At 37.7% G+C, this 26365-nt stretch overlaps 1 protein-coding gene across 1 annotated transcript in view; it reads left to right on the plus strand.

Annotated features, from left to right (window-relative positions):
• The window catches only part of LOC150076307 (synaptotagmin-10-like), a 157016-nt gene that overhangs the window by 71792 nt on the left and 58859 nt on the right, over window positions 1-26365 (plus strand). Inside the window, exon 4 of the mRNA XM_090387492.1 lies at window positions 13133-13237. Coding sequence (XP_090243618.1) covers window positions 13133-13237 — 105 coding nt within the window. The remainder of the gene's footprint in view (window positions 1-13132; window positions 13238-26365) is intronic.

Here is a 26365-nt window from a genome sequence, read left to right on the forward strand (position 1 = left end):
AAATATTTTTATATCATATTCACTTAGAACAATTGCAACGAAAATTCTAAACCACGTATCGCATGGTTTAGAATTTTTACATTACCAGATATAAAAATTTTATATCTGGTAATAAAAATCGCATTTATATTACCAGATATAAAAAACAAAGAAAAGTACAAATTTGTATATTGACTTGGCACTTTAACAAACAATAATAATTCGTGACTTATTAAAAGAAAAAAAAAAAAAAAGAACAAGAAGCAACGACTTATGCGCGAACTGAGAACCTTTCGTTTCTATGTATTCGCCATACTGCGCATCCATTCCTCCAATCAGCGCACGGCAACAAATATAATATCCAGTATTTCACTTCGAATACATGAATAGCCAATGTCATATGCATGAATAAAATAAATAATAATGCAGGACCTCTATAGATTCGATTTTAATGAAATTTATAAAGCCTCGATAAATCGTTCGAGGGCCACAACAAACATTCCTGAAAATCTATCCACTGGAAGTCGGGTTATTATATGTGGGCGGACAGACGGACGTGATGAACACAACAGGCGTCTTACAAATACACGCTAAAATGCTTAAAAAAAATCCGGGAATTTACAGACGCGGGTATAACAGTATGAGTTACCATCACCAATAAAAAGAGCATTTTTCCTAATCTGTATTCATCCAATGACAGGGTTTGCCGAACAAACTAGAAAGAAATGCTTTCCTTTTTTTTTATGAGACCCAGATTATTTCAAAGTTACTTTATTTTATAGAAAAAAAAAAAAAGTGTGATTTGGTGCGAACTCCTCCCCACTCCATCATGTATCATAACAATTTCACTGATCGCTAGTTACGTAATTTATGAATGACACCTCAATAAAAAAAAAAAAAAAAAAAGGTAAGAAGGAAATAATGATATTATGCTCTCCCCTACAAGGCCTTATTAGTCAGTCCACCCAATCAGGAAGTTTTACAAAATTAGATCTCATAATACATGCATACTAGATATATTTGAAACGGTTTTCCCAAATGAATTATCATGTACTAACCCCATTGTGTTTACTTCTTTGTGAAGTTCAACACTCTCTAAAAATGGCAATGTCACTGTTGCGTGCACTTTTTTTTTTAACGGCTCCATTGAAGCTTGATTAAAATGCATTTCTCCTTTTATCGTAAGATTGCAGGTACGCACCGCTTGCTCATAAAAGTAGGTTAGAAAAGACATTTGGTGCTTAATTGAAACAAGATGACGAAAAGAATAAAAATGAAAAAAAAAAAAAAAAAAAAAAAAAAACCGTATAATTTACTTTCCATAACCGTTCACGTAACGGTAATACTTGGCAAATAGAAAAAGAAAGAACAGCGAAATTTAATTAAACAGCAACAAAAGCTGCTGTTAACTTTAGCACGCAACATTCCGGTTCCGGCTTTTATGATCACAAAAGAAAATTGTTCTTAGGAAAACTGCTGTTTACGAGTTAAACAATTTCCTTTATAATATTCACAATTGTCTACAAAGTACTTGAATTGCTTTCAAGTACTTTGTAGAAAGAGATCTGATTTGAAGACACCTAGCCTAATCATATATCTTAATGAAAAATTAAACTATTGATTTCCACATAAAATTTTAGTATGCGCTTACTTACTTTTAAGTCTGTATGCATGTATACAGACTTGAAAGAAGTATTTAAAAACATACTTGCGTATACTTTACATAACACGATATAGGTACATCAGTATATTTATGTGTGGGTACTGTTTAAAAAGTAAGGTAACTTTTTTGTTGTGCAGAAAAGATAATAAAACAGGGGCTCGCATCTGGTGAGTATGTGCTTGGCACACCCAGGGTCCTGAGTTGGATATCATAATTCTTCTCTTTCTTGGTGAATCCCCTCCCCCTCTCTCTCAGCAATTCAGAAATTTTTTTTTGGCTGGTGCAGCATAACCCTCAGGCTTCCTTGCACCTCATCGCTAATAATAATAACACAACGAAACAAGACACGCCTAAACGAAGGTGCAATGGTGTATCACTTTTCTATATAGTCACCTATCACATCCAGCCACTTTTCAACGTTGTATCATGAGCATAATCCTATCTCTGTCGCAAAATTCAGAAGCATTCCCATCCAATCAGATTTCAATCGCCATCACTGAATCGATTATCTACCTTTATGGGCTTTTTCACACGATGGTCAAGTTAATTTGCTTCGTGTAGTTTGGTTTTTCATCCGGCGGGACTGAAAAACTTTTTTTCCTTTATAATATTCGCAATTGTGTACAAAGTACTTTTGTCGCAATTGTCTACAAAATCCATAAACAATCCACTGCTGCCACAAAGCCATAGTTAATTTGACGTAAAAAAATAAACAAAATCACTGACAAAAAAAACTGAATCAGTTCCGTCCCCACCCATATGTTTTTGTTTCTTTTTTAAGCTCAAAAGAAAGTCGAAAGAGAAAAGGTTCAAGCTATGCCGCGTGATGAATTAGCAATTATCTTCATCTGTAACTGTTGTTCGTCTTTTAACTGACTGCATCAAAAGTAGGCTTATGTGGGTTATTTTAAGCTCGAAAGAAAGTGGAAAGGGAAGAGGATGAGAGCGTGCTGTGCTACGTAATGAATTAGCAAGTACTGTACTTGGATCTGTAACACTGGAACTTTGTTTATCTTTGAAATTACTGTATCAAAACCAAGCTTGTTTCTTTGACTTTGCCGTTGAACCACAGACATCTCGAGTTTCGCGCACTTCTTTATTAGTCCAGGTAAGGCAGCCATTTTGGTTTAGTCACCTAACTGGGTCTACGACGGTTGGCTCAGCTAGGTGACTAAACCAAAATGACTGCCTCCATGCATACCCAAAACCTCCTCCCCAACTAAAGGTGATTAAATTAAAGTGGTTTAGTCATCTTTTGTTTAAATCGTTGAAAATAAGCCAATTGTGAACAGCACTTAAAATCTGGGTGCCTTAAATTTAATATGTATACAGTCGCAATGACTATGTAAACTCTTCCGACCTTTCGAATATAAATGGAAATTTATTAATATTAATAAAAAGACAGGATTCATTTTTTCCATAAAAAAGGGCCAATTTTTCAGATGTGAGATGGCATTTCTAGGGTTTCAGTTCAGTCTGTGTTTGATGAGTTGGTGCAGATTTTCAATTCTCCCACATCCGACTGATGCGACGGTTGCCTTTCCCGCTAAAGCGAAAAAGTAGCTTCATCACTGAAAATTAGCGACATTGCCAATCATTCCTCTTGTTGTGACTTTCGAAAGTAACACATGCATCTCTTGGGATTGTAGTTCGGTTTAATACGTGCCCAAACTGCGATTTGTAAGCTTTCAAAAATAAGTGCTTCCGAAGAAGAAACGCAACTATTGTTCAGAAGCATACCACTGAGCTACATCTGTAGGCAGTCTTTTGCGGGCTTCACTGAAAGCCTTCTACACGTAGCACAATTTAATCAGGAGCATGCTCTTCCTCTTTGAAGATACAGCCTTCGCTTTCAGTTTACTTACATCAAATGATTTACACTGTAGTGGGTGGGTTTCGTAACGTGTGTATGAAAGCCACGTTACAAACGTTGATTTCATATGTACGAAAGTCACGTTTCAACGTGGATTTGTCTTTGCAAACTGAATAACACAAAATGCTTTTCCTTCATACAGAAAATATTTTAACATGTTCCCCTTAATGGACGTGACAGAAATTATATTTCCTGCAGGAATTTAAAAAACGTTCACAATTCATTTAGCGTTCGGTATTTGGAAATTTACTGTCATAAGCAACTCGTGATAAAATCACCCCTGTTCCATTACTTTATTTTGCTGATTAATTCAAATGAAACTAATGCACATCTATAGCATTATTATCGAGTAATAAGTTCATTTTACTCTTTGAACCAGAATTAATTGTCAGAAAATCATATATAAAGTTCTTAGTTGTTATAATGCTAAATTTTCTGCAGACAAGTGCTCAATGATTACGATTACTCGGACGACAATTTAAAAAAGAAAAAATTTAAATGTCAAACTCACTGATAGCAGCATTGAACACTCTGCCCATTAAACTTAATTAGCCATTTAAGGTACTGCTTGAATAAATGGCTAATTACGATTATTTCTTGAGCGTCCATTTCAAATTATCTTGAATACGAAAAGGGATGCCCATTGTACCGTTGTACAAAGTGATGAAGCAATTACAATACTAAACGTGCTCGACGTACCAAATACTAAACGGGTATTATTTGTTCATCTGCAAATGGGATAGAAATCAAAATCTGTACTGTTTTATAACTTACAGTGAAGTCCAAAATTTGAAGGCCAATACAGAGTTAAGATTAACATAAAAGTAACACGTGCCTATAAAAAATTAATTACTCAAATTTTATGCTAGATTACATTTTATTTTGTTATTTTTATGTTAATCATAGTTTGATGTTTTTAAATTGAGGTTAAATCTGTCATCGAATAAGCAATCATTAAAAATTTAGCTCGGGAAGATCACGTTCATAACGAAGACGCTCAAAATAAAAATTACTTTCATGAAAGTAATCCTTAAATTATCTTCTCATATTCTGTTCAAAAAATGGGATCGATCATTGCAGATTACCAAGTTATGCACACTAATCTAGCAGAGTGAAGGATTTCATCCCGGGAGAAGTAATTAGTGTTTCCATAATTCAACAGTTCTCTTTAGGAGAAAACGTTTTTTTTTTTTTTTTTTTTTTTTTTTTCTGCAGAGAACAGCAAAATTGACAGGCCATTTTATCAAGTTATCGTTCAAGAATACAATAAAAGAGCTTTTACAAAAATAAGATCTAATATGGAACCGGATTTCTCTGGGAGGGGAAGAAATGCAACCACTTAGACATCAGAAAAAGCCATGAAAATATACAATTCGAACAATGATCAACCAACCATAATGGCGGAAATTTGATTGATGTAAAACGATCCTGGGAGAGAGAAAACAGAATGGGCGAAATCATTATTAGAAAATAAGGTAAATCATTCCACCGTGGCAGTTTAACCAGTGGTATTTAAGGGTGTTGGGCAGAACAGAAATTTGTGGTAACATAATGACTGTGGTCTCGTAATAGTAAGAACCAAGAGAAAATGTCAGAATTTATTTCAACGGCAAACTCTGGCATTACTCTGCGAAATTGTTTACTATCATGGAATTACTATAACGCTTGATTTCCTCCTCTTGTACCTGTACACAATGTTGATTTGACACTACAAACTGAATTACAGAACATCATATAAAGGATAATTTCTGGGAACTTACTATGGATTTAAAAAGGGCATTTTTATCTTCATGTTTGTATATATCAAACAGCAAATTGCAGTACTCAGAAGAGATTACTTAATTAAAATAAACTCATATTGCTTAAATAAATACTAATTCTTATAATACGAAAAGGGATAGACCATTTTAATTCATTTATTTTTATATGGTTGTTAAGCATAAATTTCTCACAACTAGAATAATTTACTCAACTGTTATTGGCTACGTTCCTGGATCAATTGCGTGATCCCATCAAGCCAAAAATAGGTTTAATTCTAGAAAAGTTACGAAAGTATTAAAGGTAGGTTGCTTCTACGTAATTTGCAACTTCTTATACGGTGTTTTTTAGGATTTTTTTGTTTCATAAATAGCAAATATTTGGTTCCATTAAGATGTATTTTCTTCTGGGTGCGTACATGCGCGTTAATTCAGTATTTACGTATGTTGAGAACGCTTCTTGAAGAACTTCAAATTTTTATCATAAGTGTACGCCTTTTTGATTGATGCTGAGAAATGTTTAGTGTATCTAACCAGATGCTATTAATTACGTTGTTCTTAATTAATTAAGAACAACGTAATTAAATGTGCAGTTGTTCTTAATTAATTAAGAACAACTGCACACTTTCATGCAAGTGTTACCCAAGAAGCTAAGTTCGTTTGCAGTTTACCAATATAAAAATGACGGCTTTATTAGAAAGATGATAAAAGTTATGCATGTCAGAAGACGACGTGCTATTTCTGATTCAGTGTTCTAACTGGTGCTGCACGCTCAATGAAGCTGTGCAAATGAACAACGTTAATTAGCGTGATGTAGTATAAGATAAAAAGTAAACCACACCATATATCCGAACAATAAACACGTACTGATTTCAATTGGTATTTCAAATACTCTATTTTTTTATTTGAATTTTTATGCGTGAACCTTTCTGGCCTGTTGAAATAGGAGTCCGGTTTTGACAATAACCCCACTGAAAATTCCTGAACGTCATTGCTGCAGACATCAATTTCAGTTGTTTACAAAAATAAGATGTGATATGTAATCAGATTTCACTGGGAGGCGAAAAAATGCAACCACTAAAACATCAGAAAAAACCTCGATAGTGCAATACCATGGCAACTCGTTGTAAAGGCATTCACAATATGAGATATGATTAAAACTACATTGGTAGTAGAAATGGTGTGCATTAACCCATGCATAAGTAAACTCCTTCAATTTCAGTTGTATTTACTGCTATAGGGCACGACCCACCGGGAGTCACAAGCATCTTGGTAGGGGGGTCGCATCTGGATACGGTTGAATGTGTAATATATAAAAAATCATCTTCGTTCATAGTAAAAATGAGGGTTAAATTTCAGATGTGTTATTAATACTCGCTTCATTAACAAAACCACAGGGCACAAGCTCCTTTTCCCGCTCACATGCTACTATGCTTTGTTTCTATATGTATGGTAGTGTTGGAGGTGTAGTCGTGGTAAAAAAAAAAAACCCTAAACTTAATGAGTTTTTATTTGATGTCTGTTCATCAGTTAACCGTATTTATATTTCTTCCTACACGATTCCATATTTCCATATTTTATATTTTTTGTCATTTTTAATAAAATATTGACTATCAAAGTTATTGGGATATTTATTTATTTCCCAATTTTAAATTCAATGTAATCATTAGTTTTACGCATGGAGGAAGGAGTGGGGGTCGCACAAATTCATTTAGCATTTTAGGGGTCGCGGTATCACAAGGGTTGAGAACCTCTGAAGTACAGATATGAGGGATATAATTAGAACAGCAGACAGAGCTTGGTCACAGGAATATAATTTTGATTCAGGAAAGAAACGTATAAGTGAGTTATTGCACGGAATTGCAAAAATGTCCAAGTGGGAAACAGTTTGTGTTACTCGTACACTGAACGTTTATTTGGAAGTTTTAACTTAAAAAAAAAAAAAAAATCAAATTCGGAAATCGCATTGAATTTGTAGCATGTACTCAATGTTCTAGTGGCACTGAACTCTATTCTTTCAGGAGAGCAGTTTATAGTTTATGTAAAGTTCTTGGAGGGATAATTAAAAATCTCTCCAAAGGAACTCATGATCTCGACTGAGTGCTTACAGATCACCTGAACACGAGACTTCCATGAGCAGTCGACAGACGTTCTGACTCTGAAGAAAACTCTCCACTACTAATGCACGATGATTTCCTCTGTGAAGAAAACCCTCGAAGGTAGCAAGTAGTTATAATTACCGTACTCCAATACCAGATGGAAAAGGCCTAACTTCGATTACCGCAAGTCATGCGAGGAATATTTATCAACTTTTTTCACAACGGGGCTGAGTTAGTTGGTCTCAGGGAGGATTGCGTGGTTTATAATAGAACACTGGTTTTTCGACTAGTTAAACAGCAGACCGACCGAAGAATACGCACAATTATATACATGTCCATATCCCTAGTTTCTTTGGCATTTAACACATAACTAGTTTTGCAGATCATTCTTATCCATCAAAAAGTATGAAACTGTGAGCCTTCTGCATTCCTAAACAGCTGATATACATGAGTCAAGAATGCTGTGCCGGTCCTTCACAGCATTCGCAGGTCTGTCGATTTTTTTTTTTTTTTTGAACGAAAGAAAAAAAAAGTTTATGATGTGTCAGTGCATTGTACTGTAAAATGCATTTGGGTAATACTCCAGAACGGTATACCCCTCCAACATGGCGGCAAACAAAACAGTGGGAAAGCAGTGATAGGCAAGTTTACTCCATCCACTCACTGCGTTCCCCTTCTCCTTGACATCACACGCGGATGTCACGTGACAGTCTGCGTGGGTAGCACAGTGGCAGCGCCACCGTCCTCCCCACACCGGGTGGAAAAGGCTCGGGTTCGAATCCCGTCGATGACCTCAAAAAAGTAAATACGAAAAAGTGCCCGGGACTGGATTTAATTGAATATGCCTTCATCATTAGATTTCACAAATTAAAGCCAGAACATCTTCTATTATTGTACAATAAATGCCTCCAAAAATCAAAGTTCCCCCAGCCCTGGAAGGTTGCACTTCTCCGCCTAATACCAATACCAAAACCAAATAAACCAATAACAAACCCTCGTTCATACAGACCAATTGCCCTGCTGGCAAACCTGGGCAAGACCTTGGAAAGACTAATGGCCATCCGAATCACGAATCTCTTTCTCTCCAAAGGTATGATTTCACCAGCCCAATATGGATTCACCCAGGGCAGATTATGTGAAGATGCCCTCTCTGATTTGATCCTGCATCTGGAAACTTCGCAATCCAAATATGAACTCGCTCTGTTTATTGACTTCGAGGGGGCCTTCGATAATGTATGGTGGGAAAGTGCACTGGAACGTCTTCGCACAGCAGAATGTCCAAACAATCTTTACTGGCTGTTCAGAAGCTATTTCTCACAACGTACAATAATAGTTAAGTCAAAATATCACCAAGTCCTTAAACCCATCCACCGTGGGTGTCCCCAGGGCTCTGTCCTGGGGCCCTTGGTGTGGAATATGGTGCTCCAGAGCTGGCTCAGTAACAGTTTTGAAAAAACGAAAATCATAGCATTCGCCGACGACCTCACCATCGTGGTCGCTGGTCATTCCAGAGCAGCCCTCGAATCCACAGCACAGCGAGTACTCAACCATCTCTCTACCTGGACAACAATCAACAAATTGCAAATCAACCCTGCCAAAACTAAGATGATGGTGTTTAAAAACCGACTCGACTTACAAAGGCCTCCCCAGGTCAAAATCAACGGAACCCAGCTAACCTTCGTAGAACAGACAAAAGTCCTGGGAGTAGTAATAGACAACCGTCTGTCTTTCTTCCCCCATCTACAGCATCTGAGTTCCAAGACCAAAAAGTTCTCCGCCGCAATTATACGGATCTCAAGAAGTGAGTGGGGACTATCAAAACGAACCCTTCTTCTTTATTATAAAGCTGTCTTTCTCCCAATAGTAACCTATGCTGCCGGGGTCTGGTTTCACAGAGTTCCCATCATTAAGATGAAAGAAAAGCTAAACTCTATACAAAGAGCTATGTTACTGGCAACCCATCGAATCTGCCGTACGGTCTCTACAGCAGCTCTCCAAGTTATAGCAGGCACCCTCCCTCTCGACCTTTACACAATCTACAAGGGGCTCTGCTATCGAATTAAAAAAGGTATTCCGGCAACGATCCTGGATATAGAACTCTCACTAACTACAGATATAAAGCAGGAGAAATCTCGATGTCTCAATAAACTCTTCAATGTATGGCAGACCAGATGGGATTCTTCTACTGTAGGGGTTGTAACTCGGAGTTTTCTTCCGGAGGTAACCTTTGCAACCACTAAAAATAACGCCCGATGGTTCTCCCTCAGCCTCGAATCTTCCTTTCTCATTACCGGACACGGTTCTCTAAATGAGAAACTGCATACACTGGGACTCATCAACATTCCCTACTGCTTTTGCGGGCAAAGTGAAAGTTGGAAACACTTGCTTCTGGAGTGTATACATTACAACGATATCAGAAACCGTCTCCAGAATAAGATCCAGGACTTCCCACCAGCAGATCTGCATCAACTGATATGTACCCAAAACAATCTCGAAGCCTTCCAGACCTTTGCAGCTGAGGTATTTGCCTGGAGGAGGACACTGATCGTCAATCACCGACGTGGAAATGCCAATCATTAACAATTCCACTGCCAATTGAAAGTCACCCCTTCTACTGACTATTTTTTTTTTTTTTTTTTTTATTTATTTTTATTTATTTTTTTTTTCTAACCTCCGTTCTGCATTGTTTCCGGGTCCTGCCCTGCTCACCTTTTCTTCTTTCTCACTCTGAGCAGGATAGATAACCACTCTCCCATTCTTTTTTTTTTTTTTTTTCCTCATTCTCTCTCTGGTGGCACCCGATTTACATTTTTCTCTTCACTGTAGCCAGGGTGTGGGATTAAAATTATTTATTTATTCTTTAATTATTTTTATTTATTTTTATTTATTATTTTTTATTTTTTCTCAAACCTGCGTTCTGCACTGTTTCCGGGTCCTGCCCTGGAACTAGGAGCAGCTTTGGCTCACCTTTTCTTCTTTCTCCCTCTGTGCAGGATAGATAACCACTCTCACATTTTTTTTTTTTTCCTCTTACTCTCTCTCTGCTGGCACCCCGACTTACATCTTCCTCTTCACTGTGGGATTAAAATTATTTAATTATTCTGTAATTATTATTATTATTTATTTTATTTTTTCTTTTTTTTTTTTTTTTTTACTCGTGCTCTGTTCTAACAACTGGGATGTGGACTATCATTGGTGCCAGACAGCTCGCCCCTTTTTTTTTTTTTTTTTTTATTTAATATATTTTCATTTTCACCACGGGGAATTATTATAATTATTTATTTGTTTATTATTTTATTTTATTTTTTTTATTTTTATTATTATTTTTTTTATTTATTTATTTTTTTTTTTGTCTTTTTTGCACCACGGGAAATACATTTTGTTTCTGTTTTTAGTTTATTTAATTTTTATTTTATTTATTTTTTTTCCCCCTCTCTGGAATGGGCCCCCAGAGAAATCTGGTCCACCTTTTGGCAACATCAGGTGGTTCAGAGTCTCGTATCGAGACAGTACGTGCTCCATTGGGACTGGCCCACCTTCCCGTGGTGTGGACGAGTACCCAGAATCATCTGTCCAGGTGACTGATGCTTCTGGGTAGCCAAGAGGCCAGAACAGAACAACAGAACACACACACAATACACACAAACCGACGTCACACACATCTGGCCCATTTGTAGTGATACTGTTCTTCACAGAGATACGAGGCGGAGTTGAACTCACGTTCTAGGAGCCGCCCTTTACAAAAACACATGTCCACATCCCGTCGATGACGCGAGGAATTTTAATGGGCTTTTTTCACTCCGTGGCTGAGTTAGTCTGTCTCAGGCGTAGATAGCAAGGATTTCCCGCAGAAACTGGAGTTTTTCGTCTCGCAAAACAGACAAATCGACCATAAACACGCGCAATTAACAGACATAAGACACACAGCATGGCATATGAATTTAATTATTCGGGTGGCCTAAATATAATAGTTTGGGTGTCACGTGACAAATCGTTACGTCGCAGCTGAAAATTCAGAAAAATAAAAATATTCCACACGCACTAACGACGAAATAGCTCTTTCTCAATTCACAAAATTGTCTAAATAAATACATTTCGAAATAAAATATTCACGGCTCTTGTCCCCAAACCATCGCCTTTTGCAACCCACCATTACCAAACGATGCCACGTGCGCTTACAGTGAAATTACTCTTTCTACACGCACAAAATGTCAAAAAAAAAAAAAAACGTTTTTTTCGTGAAACTTCAAAATCTGATGACCCCTCCTTACTTCGGCGATAAAAATCATGCTCTTGCTCCAATCCGTCCCGAATTACTACCGTAACATAACTCAATCCACTCGAACAAAAATCACCTCAGCAACCTGAAATCACCCTGAGCAAGTTAAACTCATCTTTTGCATCGTCTTCTACAGTTCCATATAACAAGGCTGCCACTAAGAAAATGATAATTTCGCATTTACCGCTAAAATCCCAAACAAAGTCGTACTCTCGCGTGATATCCACCTGTCAATCACAGCAGTCAGTGGGAAGTACCTTCGCCTTCAATCACCGCCGTCTTCCTCGCTTTCATCGAAGTACCCGCCGGTGTACACTATACTGGAGCTCAGCCTACATTTGTTCTACAGTTAATTTGCTGTTTTACTGGATGAAAACTCCAAGAGTAGAGAGTTGCCTGGTTTTTCCAGAGAAGAAAACCAGTCAACTCCCGCCAAGGTGTCAAAATCCCTATACAAATTGCTTTAGTCTTAACAAGATTAGAACGCTCACCTATGCTATACATTGTGGAAGGACAGTGATCACGATCTTATGGTTATACCTCGAACATGCGCAACTAAGTAGATGCATAGTGCCCACCACCTGACTACTGCCTCTGTAGGGTTCCTTTCCTTAACGTTTGGGGGTTGATTTAGAGCAGGCAAGGCCAACTGGTCGTTCACCGCTTCATACCGTGTGCATGTAGGTAACCCTAAATGTTAAGCTTCCAATCCCCCCAAGCAGAGTTTGAAACACAAAATATAGTTTACCACTGACTTTCGAAAATATCCCCTTTCTGTTTTCGATATCGCTTTCATATGATTTTATGTATCGTACTCAATATTTAACAATTTTATTATAGCTATGTAATAAGAACGTTTGGTGTCACTTAATAATTGTTGGATTTTCGTATTTAATTAACAAATGTAAAAAAAAATAAAAACAAACTATAAATAGAAACGTTGGTCAACAAAAATTAAATTCTATTTTGGAAAATACGTAATTCGTGGCAAGGAACTCTTCTTGCCCATGCGGCCCTCGACCTTGCAGTTTAGTTTTTGCTTTTGGCCAAAAAAAAAGGGTTAGATATCCCTGGTTTAGGGTCCCCCCCCCCTGAAATGAAAATATGAAGCTAATATTGTGTTAGCTACAACGTTGTTTTGCATTCTTTAATGAGAATAATTCTTTGGGTTTTTAAATTTTGCCGAACAATAGTTTCCATTTTTCTGTTTATACTCCGGCACGATAACCAAGTCAGTAAGAGTTTACAATAAATCGTCAATACAAATATTTATTGTATTTAGTAGTCACGCGCTTGAACCCCGGTCTACTCAAGGAACGCTTGCTATGCACTCTCGCTTCTGACCACTGGCTACGTCAGTTCTACAAACAGTATTAGGAATTTTCAATGATTAGACTATTTTTATACTATCAAATTCTGTTAATTAACACAAATTCAAATTTTTTTTATCTACAAAAACGTATATCTGATTAATAATTTCAGGTAGTTCAAGCAGAGGATCTCCCTGTCAAAGATCTCACTGGAAGCTCTGATCCCTACGTGAAGATTCATCTACTACCTGACAGGAAAAAAAAGCTGCAGACAAGGGCAAGTAATGAATCTTTACTCAAAATAATATACACCCAATCAACAGTATTTCGATAGTATAACCTTTGGAAAAACAAGAGTTTTATTAACAAATTAACAAGGTCTAGGCTTACCTTTAGCTCCAATGACAACACGACCCATCATGGAACAATTTCGACCAGTTTCTTGTAGCAGATAGCACGAATTTTTATCCACTCCTCCTCATTATTCAGTGCAGCATCCTGATCAAGCATTGCAGTTCATCCCAAATGTGTGCGATCGAATTCAGGTTTGGAATCAGCCAACGAGGCGATTTACTGAGCTTCATTTTCTTCGAACCAACTTTTCACTCGCTGTAAATTATAAAGCTGAAATATGAGGACCAGTTTCCACAGAACTGCAAACAACAAGAAATTACCTAAGATATCAATGACGATTCGGTATAGATGGTTTCTGGAAATGCAACCAAGGTCCGAGTCCGAATCATGAGAAGCAGGTTTACACTTTGATCAAGCCACTTCCAAAACTGCGCTGGGGGGGGGGGGGGGGCACAACACTTACGGCATTCACAACACTTACACTCCACTCACTATACAATCTGAAGACTTATAATGCAACTTTCGATTCACAGGGCCTGTTTCCTTTATTCTGTGGTCCAAAAACAATAGTTTAGACACCACTGAAACGGCGCTCATTGATATCATATGGGCCTTGTGAACAGTAGCTGAGCAATGAAAACTGAATATGCACAGCTCCAAACTGATCATGGACACTACTCTGAAAATTATTTCACTTAATGATTGTGTTGAGTTCCAGAGCAATACTTTCCAAATACATAGCTCATTCGCTTTCTTCAGTAATCCGCAATTTCTATCCGTCTGTTCCACCACCATCTACATTGCTTTAGGTCTTCCTTTTCGTTACATCGGTTAAAGTAGACGTTTCGAGGTTCAAACGTGTGGCTGCAGCACGCAGTAGCAAATTGCTAATATGATTCGATCATTTAGCGTCTTTTCGAGACTCATTGTGCTTGTTTGTGATGTCACTGCTATTGCTCGCACACGTGTTCCTATTTTGCATAGACATACTGTTCATTACATTGAGGGGGAGCAACTATTCGAATACTTTTTTGGCAGGGTTGTGCACTTCCTTTTTCTCACTATTTCAATTCTTATATGTACAAATCCTAAATTTTTATCAGATATGAGGGGAATTTTGGTTAATTTATGCTTAAAATTTTTGAACTTTTGATGAACGGATTACGAGCCTACGTGCTTTATATTTCTCAGAAAGACCGGCAATGAATGTGCTGCGAGAGAATCTTGGATATCGCCTTGTGAAAAAGCTGAATATCCTGGGGGTGGCTGTGCAGCCCAGTCTCATTTAAAAAAATAAGAGTATTACTTGGTGACGGAATTGCGATTCGCTGATACTGGACAGGCTGAGTGGACAATAGAATTAAATTAGTTATACCCAGAATAAGATATACTGTACTTAGTTACTCCAAGTTTAGTAACCTGCAGAACGAAAAATGCACTACTGATCCGGCGAGAATTAAAAAAAATATAATAAATAACAAACGAAAAGACAATCGTCGTAGTACCTTATTAAAAACTAACGACCAGCACATTCCAAAATGCAGACATAAACAATTTAACGCCCTCACGTTTGATTAAAAGAATTCAGTTAAATTCATGCTTTCATAAATTACAGATTTAAAGCTGTAAAATTAAAATAAAACGGTCTAAATATACAGTATATATATATATTTATTTAAAACAGTGTTTACTGATACACTGATCGATAATAATTACTCGTATTTAATTTGATTGAAAGTCGATTGTATTCTCATATTCATAAATATTTTAGAATTTTATTTATTACTATTTTAAGTTCAGTATTCTTTTACGTACAATTCTGTAATTTTACTCTTACCCAAAGTACCGAACGCTGAAAGTAATACTGCACGTGTGCAATTCTGCTAATTCTTGTGAAGAATTTTACGATGAAATAGCAAATAATTAAAAAAAATTGACTCAGCGGGAAAATATATTTAATTATATTATCGATATAATATCGGTGTAGATACACCACAGTTTACCCATAAATTTAACTACATGCGTAGCGCAAAGACATCGTTTGATTTTACCTCATTGTGGCTGCCTTCACGAGATACCAGGCATTACTTCGAATAAATAAATAATAAATAAATAAATAATTCGAATAAATAATAACGCTCCTCTAGTAATGGAGACTATGGTGTATCTACACCGATATTATATAGCTAATTTAAACCCATAACATATTATTATGCTTCGTGCATTTAATCTTCAAATACTTAATTATATTATTTAATTTCTCTTGTTTTTATTGTTAAAAGAAGTATGTATTTTTATTATTTCACAGAAAAAAAACTTTTTTCACTAAACAAAAATGAAAATCGATTAAAAACATGAACCCTCTAATAAGTGTTTTTTCCCTTCTAATTCCAACTATTTTCCAGTTCACGTCTTTCATGCAACCTTCTGCTCGTTACGCAGTGTACCACAAGGGATACCTTATACTGAATTTCAGCCTTTCTGTGAAAAAATCAAAACAAATATAGGCTATATATATATATATATATTTTTTTTTTTTTTTTTTTAAAGAAGTGTGATATTTTATAAGTTTAGTTCAAAGAAGTATATATATTTAATTTATATTTTATATGTGAATATTTTTTATATATAAAAATTTTAAAAAATGTGTATATTGTTTCTATGGGGAATTGAAAATTTCTCCCCTGGTTGTCCGAAATTTGAATATTAAAAGGATCTGGTCACTTTAGACTGTTGGGATGCGTGGAATAGTATAGTGGAATACGTACGAATATATCGGTTTTCAAGATCATTTCAGATATCATCCGTTAATGTACTAATTGTTTAGAAATTGAAAAGAGTAATAATGTAACTATAGACATACTTTATGAAAAAGTGGCAGTCCCATTTATGATCAAAATAATATGGATTTTTGGTAAAACTCCAGATCTTGGGTACTTCGACAAACGGACAGGATTAAAGCAGTGAGTGGCAGGTGCCACTCACTGCTTTCCCCATCCACTGGCCTCCTAGGTTGATATGCCTAGGGTGTTTTTCCCCCCACTTTCTGCTATTTTTAAATTGGGAACTCGTTTTCTGATTTTAAAACAGCGGGATGGGGGATAAACACCCTACCTAAGCTAAGCACTCCCCTCCTCGAAAAACAAAACAATCAAAAAGAAAACGCCTTCACAATAATCACCCAATCACAAAACTCGACCGTACAATCACTCTGTTCTACAACCACTGCACGGAGACAAGTGGTACCGAAATAATGGATTTAGCTGGATTTTTTTACTGCTACATGAGAATTAATGCTTAATGATTATTTTGAAACTGCTTTAGCTCTCCCCTCCTTTAGAAAATCTCAAACTGCCACTTAACTGCAATTAAAAAAAAAACACCTGAAAAGCATAAGAAAAACTTGTTGTTGTTGTTATTTGATTTTTAGGAGCATTAGCAACTAAGGCCATATTGCTCTGGAGATATGCGGTGGTCATTCCCTGACCTTTCCGCTTCCTCCGCATTTGGTGGTCACGGGCTCGAACCCCGGTCTAATCAAGAAGCGTGTGCTACCGCACTGCCGCTCCTGCCCACCTGGCTACGGAAGCGCCAAGAAAAACTTGTATTTGTTAGTAGCAGTTGCCATATCTGGCCATAAAAAATCTAAATTTACATAACATAACTGAAACTGTTATCAATTAGTTTAAAAAACTGAATTATGTGATACACATGATTCAGTGTATTTCCTCTTTTAATTCATTAAATTAAAAGAGGAAACCTCATACCTTTTTAGTAGGACTGTAAATCTCTCGACACTCAATCATGGATGAATGTATTATTATATGAACTTAAATAAATCAAATTAAAAATAGTTACTAATTAAAATCAACATGCATTCAATTCTCATATCATACCAAGTGCACCAAGAACTGAATGCATGTTGATTTTAATTAGTAACTATTTTTAATTTGATTTATTTAAGTTCATATATTTTTTTTTTTATGAAAACCCCAAACACGAAAGGTATCAAAACCTATAGTACTTAGTACCTTGCATGGGTTGAAGGACAAGTATGGGGGGAGGGAGATGCCGGAAACTTTGCTCTAGAGACTAAACATGGGTTTCACTTCAAGCCTCCAATAAGCAAAGTGGTGGTATTTCACCGGTTGATGAAAGTCATCTACCACCTATATAATACATTCATCCACAGTTGAGTGTCAAGAGATTTACAGCCCTACTAAAAAAGTATGAAGTTTCCTCTTTTAATTTAAGATTATAATAAGAGGACATATTGGACTGCATTGCTAATTTGATTCTAAACGATTAGATGTAAATTCCAGCTTCAAAAAGTAACAAGCCTATTTATTTTTGTTGTTGTTCTTGTAGGATTTTAGAAGAATCAGTGACTAACACCATACTGCTCCATATATACTGTCTGTAAATTGCATGTCTGTGGTCAATTTTCTGTTTACTGGACTAAAAAACCGAGTTACTGGGGGAAAAAAAAACATGCTACCCTCACCTAAGATCTACAAACTCAGCCCCATTGTGAAACAGGCCCATAAAAATTCACCATTGATGGGTCTCGAACTCAGGTCATTTCTACCTGATGTAGGGAGGACAGCAATTCTACAAACTGTGCTACCCATGAGGGGTTATTTTTTTTATAAGGCAATGGCCTAACCATTGCCTTATACAAAGGGATAATCACGTCCTTTTCCCTACTAGCAAAATTCCTGTATATCATTGACAATACCCCATGACCTGCTCTGGCAGCCTGTCTGCACTGCTCAGAAAACTTCATAGCTGACTGCACAATTACTCCCAAGTCTTTTTCATTTTCTACCACCCTAAGTGTTGTACTACATAGTTGGTACGTTTCTCTGGGGTTACTTCTACCCATGTGCAGTACTTTGCATTTGTCAATGTTAAACTTCAGTTGCCACTTCTCAGTCCATCTGCCAACTTTTCTAGATGCTGTTGCAGTAGCATACCTTCATTACTGGCATTACTACCCATTCTGCCAACCTTTGTATTATCTGCAGACTTAGACTCCAAGCCTAATTGCCCTCATTAATATCATTGATAAATATAGAAAACAATAGGCTGAACCCTGGGGGCTCCACTAATACCATTCCACAAAGAGCAGTGTCCATTAATTACCCCTCTGTCTTCTCCCAATCAACCATCCCTTTATCTATAGCAGCAACTTGCCCTCAATGCCACATGGCTTTAATTTCTGCAGCAGCCTTTTAGGTGCAACAATATGAAGCTTTCCTGAAATCCAAGTATACATCAAAATTATTTTTTGCATCCTAGTAACCAATCAAATTGGTCAGACAATATCTGTTCATAATGAACCTCTTCCATGATTGAAGTATAACTGCTGTTATACTGGGGGGGGGGGGTTATATATACTTCTTACTATTTATTATTATTATTTTCGTTCGGACTTCTCTGGACAACACATCTGTATGGCGGGACGTTTTCCTTCCTTAATCATTTGTTCAATGATAACCCCAGTATACTCATGTGATTGTCTAGTGGTTTTTCATATTAGGACAATGGTCTCGGCCCTCGGTAACCCTATTCAACGGCAGGGAATAGGAAAACTGCAGCTTTGACCAGGGCGTTGTGTCAATACCCAAACTCTTTCCAATTCTAGGCAGAAATTCGAGTACCCGCAATAAAAGTTCTATATATAATTCTTTACTTACTCATTCGTGTGAATGGAGAATAGGCTTGAGGCATATGTTTAAAACAAAACATAGTTTAATGCAATCTATTACAGAAATGGTACATATTTAATAACTACCGCCCTAGTGGCAGTGACAAGCAAATCCTAAATCATTTGGTTACAATAATATAAATTGATTTTATGGAAGTATTTAAGAGTTCTTAGCACTATTGATATTTTGGAAATTAATGGGCTCTTCACATAGGTGTTCTTCGTGTGGATACTTCATCTCAGGCAAGAACTGGCATGTGACATAGTTATACAAACGTGATGGGTGTCAATACTAAACTATCGCGCATAAGATGTGTTTTAACTTATTGTGCACTATTTTATCTATCGTTAATTGTGATAGACGACCATCTAAATGATGTGCTATTTAAGATAGCAGCATTAGGATATTCTATACTTAACAATAGCAACATAATAAATCATACTGGTTACATTCAGTGTCAAATAGAAGTAATGGGAGTTATTACTAAAATGTCGCGCTATTTAGGATAGCACCCATAAGATAAGTTTTACCCTGTGATACACCATGCTACCAATAGTAAATTATGATAGACTGAAATACTATGTAGTAAGCTATTTAAGATAGAAGCAATTAAGGTATTCTACGATTTATCAATGCTAACATAATTAATTATATTACTGAGGAGTAAGGTTTATGTATAGCTGTTGGGATAACTTACCTAAATAAGGATGACTCATTCTACGGGGGGCGGAACTCGGTGAGGGGATTCCGTGCTTTCGCAGCCTTCCTTCGGGTTCTGCTATCTTCGCTCGCTCATTCTGTATCTTCTTGCGCTGTTCTTCAAGCTTCTCTCTGTACAGTCATTCTGTAACGTAATTCCCGTTTCCAAAAACTTACTGTATTTTTTCACTCTCTCTCATACAGACTAACTAACCGACTGCTTCTACCAAAACCACCACAAAACAACAACCTTTCGCTCATCGTCCACCAGGGTATATGCTCCTTATCGCATGAACTTTCGCCTCACACCGAGCTTGAACTAGGGTGGGACACTTTTCTCACGCGGTCAACATCAGACACACTGACCAGTATTTGTCAGGGAGAGCGAAGCTCGTATTTTCGTGGACTTGTGAACTTACTTCTACGTAGCGACTGTTATCTTCAGTTAGGAAAATAATGGCAAAGGGAATTTATAACTGAGAAAGCAACTAAGTCGAATTTTACCATTCTATATTTGACAAGAAACTGATAGCGGTTAGTCATGGTAGACTAGTATTTATATTTTCTGCTGAAACAGCCAAAATAACTCTTTAGCAAGAAGGGGCACAGCAAAGGGGGGGGGGGGAGGTAAATGCATGGGAAATATCTGTAAATTAATATGAAAAATGTGGGCATTTTACACTCCTCGCCACTACCGCTGAGGATTTCAGTCGGGGTACACAACTAAGACTGAAATTCTCGACGTCCCTACTGGGGCTTTGACTTTTTGACGGGGGGGGGGCAACATAAACATTCCTCCTCTTACAGTGTAAAAGAAACTTAATTACTAACATATTATATGGATATAATCAAATAAAATACAAGACAAACAAAACAAAGCGTATAGCACTTAGTTCACTGTGTGGACTTATTGTATTCACACTTCTCAATGCTGTTCGCTCTCCACATGGAGGCCATTGTCTGCACCCATCTGTTGAGAAATTGTTTTTTTTTTTTTTTTTTTTTTTCACCACTAAAGTCCGTGCTTCAGTTAACAGTTTCCCTGGTTTAAATAAGTGAGCATTTTGAAGCACAACAGAAAACAGATCTGGACTTCCAGGCTGAGGTTGTCAGACAGTAAAAGAAAAGTTCTTCTGTAGTCCATGATTCGGTGAGGTTATTCTTCAGCAGGCTGGAGACACACAAAAGGAGCTTATCCCTCCAAGGAATGTTCTGGGCACTGCTTTTGTTCATAGTCCTTACTTGGCTCACAGGCACGACATAAAACATAAACAATCACACAATTAGTAACTGTCCTTAGGTCATGGACACAAAGCATCTGAAGTTAATTAAGCAAGTACATTATAATTGTATACATGTAACTAAACATCACAATAACATAGACATGAACTAATAACTAAAATGGAACACTGCAACATACATAAAAGAAATATCATATATGTAAAGCTGATAAAAATATTAAAGTTAGGTCTATAAAATATATATATGTATATATATAATTTTTCTTTTGAATATTGTAGACCTTAGCAATCTCCTTACACAGAAATGAATGGAATTACAATCTCTTCTGTCTCCACGTTTGGCCTTGTCTTTCTTGGCTGTTAACACATGGCCTTGTGGTAAACCACTTTCACTATTCAGTTCTCAGGAAGAGCTTTTCTTGCCTTCACTAGACCGATGAATTCCAGCCACTGGGTGCAAAGGTTCACTGTGCGGACTGCACAGTGGTCCGCCGGGTGGTTCCAGGGACAATGAAAGGGATTGTTTCTTGCATCAGGCAAGAATTCTGGATCGGGAGAGGAGAAGACTTTAGCATCCACCACAGTCCGGAAGGGAAGGACTTTTTCCAGGCTTCGTGCCTTTCTTTCTCCTATAGCTATGATCGTTTGGTATGGCTTCGTAAGGATGCTTAACCATGATCCGAAATGCTGAGATGCAAACGCTCCTGCCTTTGGGGTTGATGCAATATACTGATGGTCCCAACTTACTAGGGCAATCTCCTCTACTTTGAGTGCACTTTCTTGGTTACTGGCAAATAGAAAATCAATGACGATCCACTTCGAGAAAGGAGGAAGTGATCCAAGGGGGTGTGTCGTTGGTGACCGGGGAAGGGCAGGTGTGCACCAGGTTGGGCGGACAAAGCGATTCACCATCCCAAGTCTATGTTTTGAAACCTGCACCTCACCTTTCCAATTTAGGAAACTTCTCGTGCCATGGTTCTCATAGTGGCAGGGAAAACGCATTTCCAGGGCTGCCTTAAGTTTCCTCCTCATGGGTTGAGACCGCCTTACTTCCTTTTGTTTCCGCTCTTGCTGGGAAAGCTGCTGCGGGGTTAGAATCAGCTCAGCTCCAGAAGACTCCTGACAAGGACCTATGGATTGATTAGGCGCTGGGATCTCCCTTTCTGTGGTGGTCACCCTCTGTATCCAACGTAAAGGTGCTAGGAGGAAGGTCAGCATTCTAGCGATGAGGCATCGTACAGACCTGTGAAACTCCACCATCGCGACTAAACAAGGACGGATAAACACGACTAGTTAGTGAAGAAAATACTTCTGTTTATGCATTCCATCCATCCTCTCTTCCATACTAAAGATTTGCCCCACTTACACATCTTTTCCTCCTTATACTTTTGAATCCCGGGTGAGGGAGTATTTGGTACCATACATACTCCGCATTTACCTTTCATTCATTCTTCCTGCTCTCACTCACAACCTCAAATGTCACTTTCTTGGTTTCCTTGCATACCTCTCCGAAGACGAATTACTCAATTCATTTGCAAAATCAAACATGCCATGCATGGAAAAAAAAATAATATCCCCATCAGAAAACAAAAACTTTAGAAATCATTCTCTTATTTTAAAATAGCCCTTGATTCTCCTAATTAGCACAATGTTTTGTTTATCAGCAGTCTGGATTTTTGAAGGCACGAACATGAGTACACTACTTCAGCAATCTTGTTTCTGTTTTTTTTTTTTTTTTTTTTTTTTTTATAGTCAATATTACCTATATGTTTTGTTCTATATTGACCTTCTTACATTAATGCACTATCACTTACTCCCTACTGTCATACATGATGAAGTTCTCATTAGTAGGTAAACTTTATTCAAAAAGAAATTATTGACGGAATTAGAATTCTGATTAATATTGTTTTGAGGATTTCTTTCCACAGTAAAGTTTTTTTTTTTTTTTTTTTTTTTTAATATATATTATTTATATATATGTAGTACAAGAAGATGGATCCCAAGTCTAGATCTTGAAGTTCAGAAGTTACCTCCTATTCACTTAAATTTTTTTTTTCTCTGGAAAGTGATAAAAACAACTAGTGACTGGGAGGAACCAGCCGTCCCCAGGCCAATTGCCCTATCCTCTCTCCAAAAGAAACCAAATATTATCTCCCTCTTGTTCTCCTTTTTTTTTTTTTTTTTTTTTTAGGATCCTCTCTCTTGACTTTTGGATTTCGATGTGCAATGAGAGAGAGGGAAAACAAAAAGTGACTAGGGGATTTCCGGACATTCCCTCAGCCACCTGTATCCTTCCTCTCTCCATTTTTATACCGCATAATTTCATAAAGTCTAGATATATTTGGTGGAGAAAGGTGTTTGCTTTAATAGTATTAGCTCAATGGTCATATTTGAATAGAATTCGGATACAAAATCTCTGGTTTTTTTTTTTTTTCAAGGTTCATTGGAGTGGTTCGTGCTTCTGTGTGAGATTTATAAAGATAAATTAATTCTATTTTCCTACTTGTGCCATGTCATTCAATTTGCCATCCATTTATCTGGCTGCTGATAAAACACACTGCCAGAATCCAACAAAACTGATCAATTTCTTCACCTCTGTGGTCAGTTATGTACTTTGATCCTTTTCTTATCATAACTTCGCTTATCCCCTCTCTCTTTCTCTTGAAATAACACAAGTGTTTTTTTTTCACATTAGTACAGGAAGATGATCTACTTATCTAAAATCTTGATCTCCTGATGTCATAAATTTTTTTTTTTTGTACTGGTAAAGTGATATGTAAATTAAAAAGAAACCTTTTCTCAATGGTCCTACCACAGTTTAAGCAGAAATGCAAATTAAATTCCCAATCATTCCTCATTCTCTCCTAAAAAAAAAAAGACTTGTGCTTGCTCTTCACATCTGCTCCTATAGTTCTCAGTATTCTCTGTCCCTTTCATCTCATGCATTATTATGCAGGGGATGTGTATACAGGTGTATATCCCTTCCTCCTTCCCCGATTTAGCTATTAGATACAGATTCGGAATCGAACCTTTTGTACATTGAATGCCTTACAAGAATGCTAAAAAGATTTTTTTTTTTTTTTTTTCTCTCCTTTTTTTTTCATATCTTCTCTCTTCTGTGTTTCCACCTGTGCCATTTATACTTCTCAATCCTTTTTCCCGCTTCCACTTTCTGTCACCAATCTTATTATTATTATTATTTTTTAAATTTTACTGGTGCTGGTTCTGAAACTGGTCGTTCGGTGTACACAACTGTCTTGCCAAAGCATTCACTTTGCTAGTAACTGTAATTATGGCTTGTTTCTCCTTGAAACCGATACACATCACTATCCTCACTTTAGTCTCTCCAGGCATCTCTCAGAATACCTGCCAGATCAGAACTACTGCCATCGCTTGGTCGAAGGTATCTCTCAGCAAGATGTGGACCCAATATCCACTGAACTGCTCTTTCTATCCTATCTGGTGGCTCGCTTTGGCTTGTGTTTGCTTGAGTGTTGTTACTCTGATCTGGGGTGACAACTCTTTCTGCTTCAGCTACATTGCTGGGAGTGTCAACCACTGTATCTGCTCTTTCCACTGAAGCTGTCTCTGGTACTAATTCCTCAGTTTGTGACTGGGACACCACAATTTCCTTTGGTGGGGCATGAGTTACTCGGTCGCGACTACGTAAATTATATCCGTGGGTCTGAGTAGGTGCTTGCACAGCTCCCTCAGGTCTCACTAACTGATCTGTCCTTGGTTGGCCCTCCTGATTTCTTGGTGGGAGGGATGACAACGGGATTGATACGGGTAAGCTGGTCGGCCTGGACATAGTTGGACGGGGAATTATAGGTGGGATAAGATCACAATCCTCCACTAAAGGTTCATCAAAGATCCATGTCTCTTTGGGCACTGATGTAGTGCTTGTTTGGTCTGGTGAATTGCTATCCTCTGATTCCCCTGACTCCTCTACTCTCAGTTCGGGAAACACTTTCCTGTCAATAACCTTTGTCAATCTGTCCACGTGCACAATTTGTTTATCTTTTGGGTTATACAGGTGCTGTATTTCATAATTCACTAATGATGGCTGACTGATCACACGGTAGGGACCTGTGCTCAAACGAGCCAATTTCTTTGTAGTGCCCGGTTTTATCTTAGGGGTAAAAAGATAAACAAGGCTTCCTACACGGATGTTTTTGTCTACTGCAACGGATGCTCTACGATCCTCTTGCCTCTGCACTGCCTCTTCCAAGTGTTGGGAGACGATTTCATAGGATCTGCGAAGGCGTGCACACAATAGTTCTGCATAGTTTTCCAAAGACGCATATGAATGTCTCTCTTTGGAATGCCATAAGTCAGATGGCAACACCAAATCTCTGCCATACATTAAAAAGTTTGGCGATTCCTGTGTGGAACTATGAGTTGCCGCGTGGTATGCAGCGATTGCTAGTGGGGCCATGACATCCCAGTCCGTTTGAGACTCGTTCACTACATGAGACAGGATGTTTGCCAAGGTGCGGTTTAGACGTTCGACCTTTGCATTGGCTTGGGGGTGGAAGGAACTCGTATGAAGCTGATGAATATCTAGCTTTTTACACACCTGTCGTAACAGTGATGACATGAAGTTAGTGCCCTGATCTGTTAGGATGTATTTAGGAATCCCATGTCTCGAGATCACATTGTTTATGAAAGCTGTGGCCACTTCCTCAGCCTTCTGGGTATAAAGCGGGCTTACTTCTGCGTAACGGGTAAAATTGTCTATTGCCATCAGTAAATATTTGTGCCCTTTCAAAGTCATTGGAAGGGGTCCCAAAATGTCCAAGGACACTCGGACCCAAGGTGAGTTCTCATTAGGAACTCTCATCAGGGCTGCTTTTGCCTTAGGGTTATACCCTCTACGCTCCAAACACGATGGACAAGTCTCCACATAATTCTTGACGTCGCCAAAAAGGCCTAGCCAGAAAAAGTGTTTTCTAACCTTCTCTAACGTCTTGTGTAGGGCCAGGTGGCCCCCGCTGAGAAAACCGTCGTGACAGGACTTCAACACTTCTGCTTTCAAGCTGGTTGGAACTACTAACTGTTCACAGGGCTCTGAGCGAGTAGCTCCATGGTCAGGTAAAGTGTAGTGATACAGTATCCTGTCCTCACTCAGATAGAAGGAATCTGGGACTTTGCTTGTTGCCTGTAGTGTTCCTTCTAATTGCTCAATTAACTCCTGCAAATTAGGGTCCTCTCTTTGGAGATTCCTAATCAAAGTTCTGGTTTGTTGTTGCGGCATGATCAGTGACTCTATGGTGGGATTTGCTGCTATAGGAGCAACTAATTCAGCAGTTTTGGATTTCTTAAGCCCCTTTTGTCTTTCCTCTTCCTCTAACACTGGCCTTGAAAGGAAATCGGCATTTGAGTGAAGTCGACCCGGCC

The sequence above is a fragment of the Mastigoproctus giganteus genome, chromosome 13 (assembly GCF_048544385.1).
Source record: "Mastigoproctus giganteus isolate SK-2022 chromosome 13, ASM4854438v1, whole genome shotgun sequence".
Lineage (NCBI taxonomy): Eukaryota > Metazoa > Arthropoda > Arachnida > Uropygi > Thelyphonidae > Mastigoproctus > Mastigoproctus giganteus.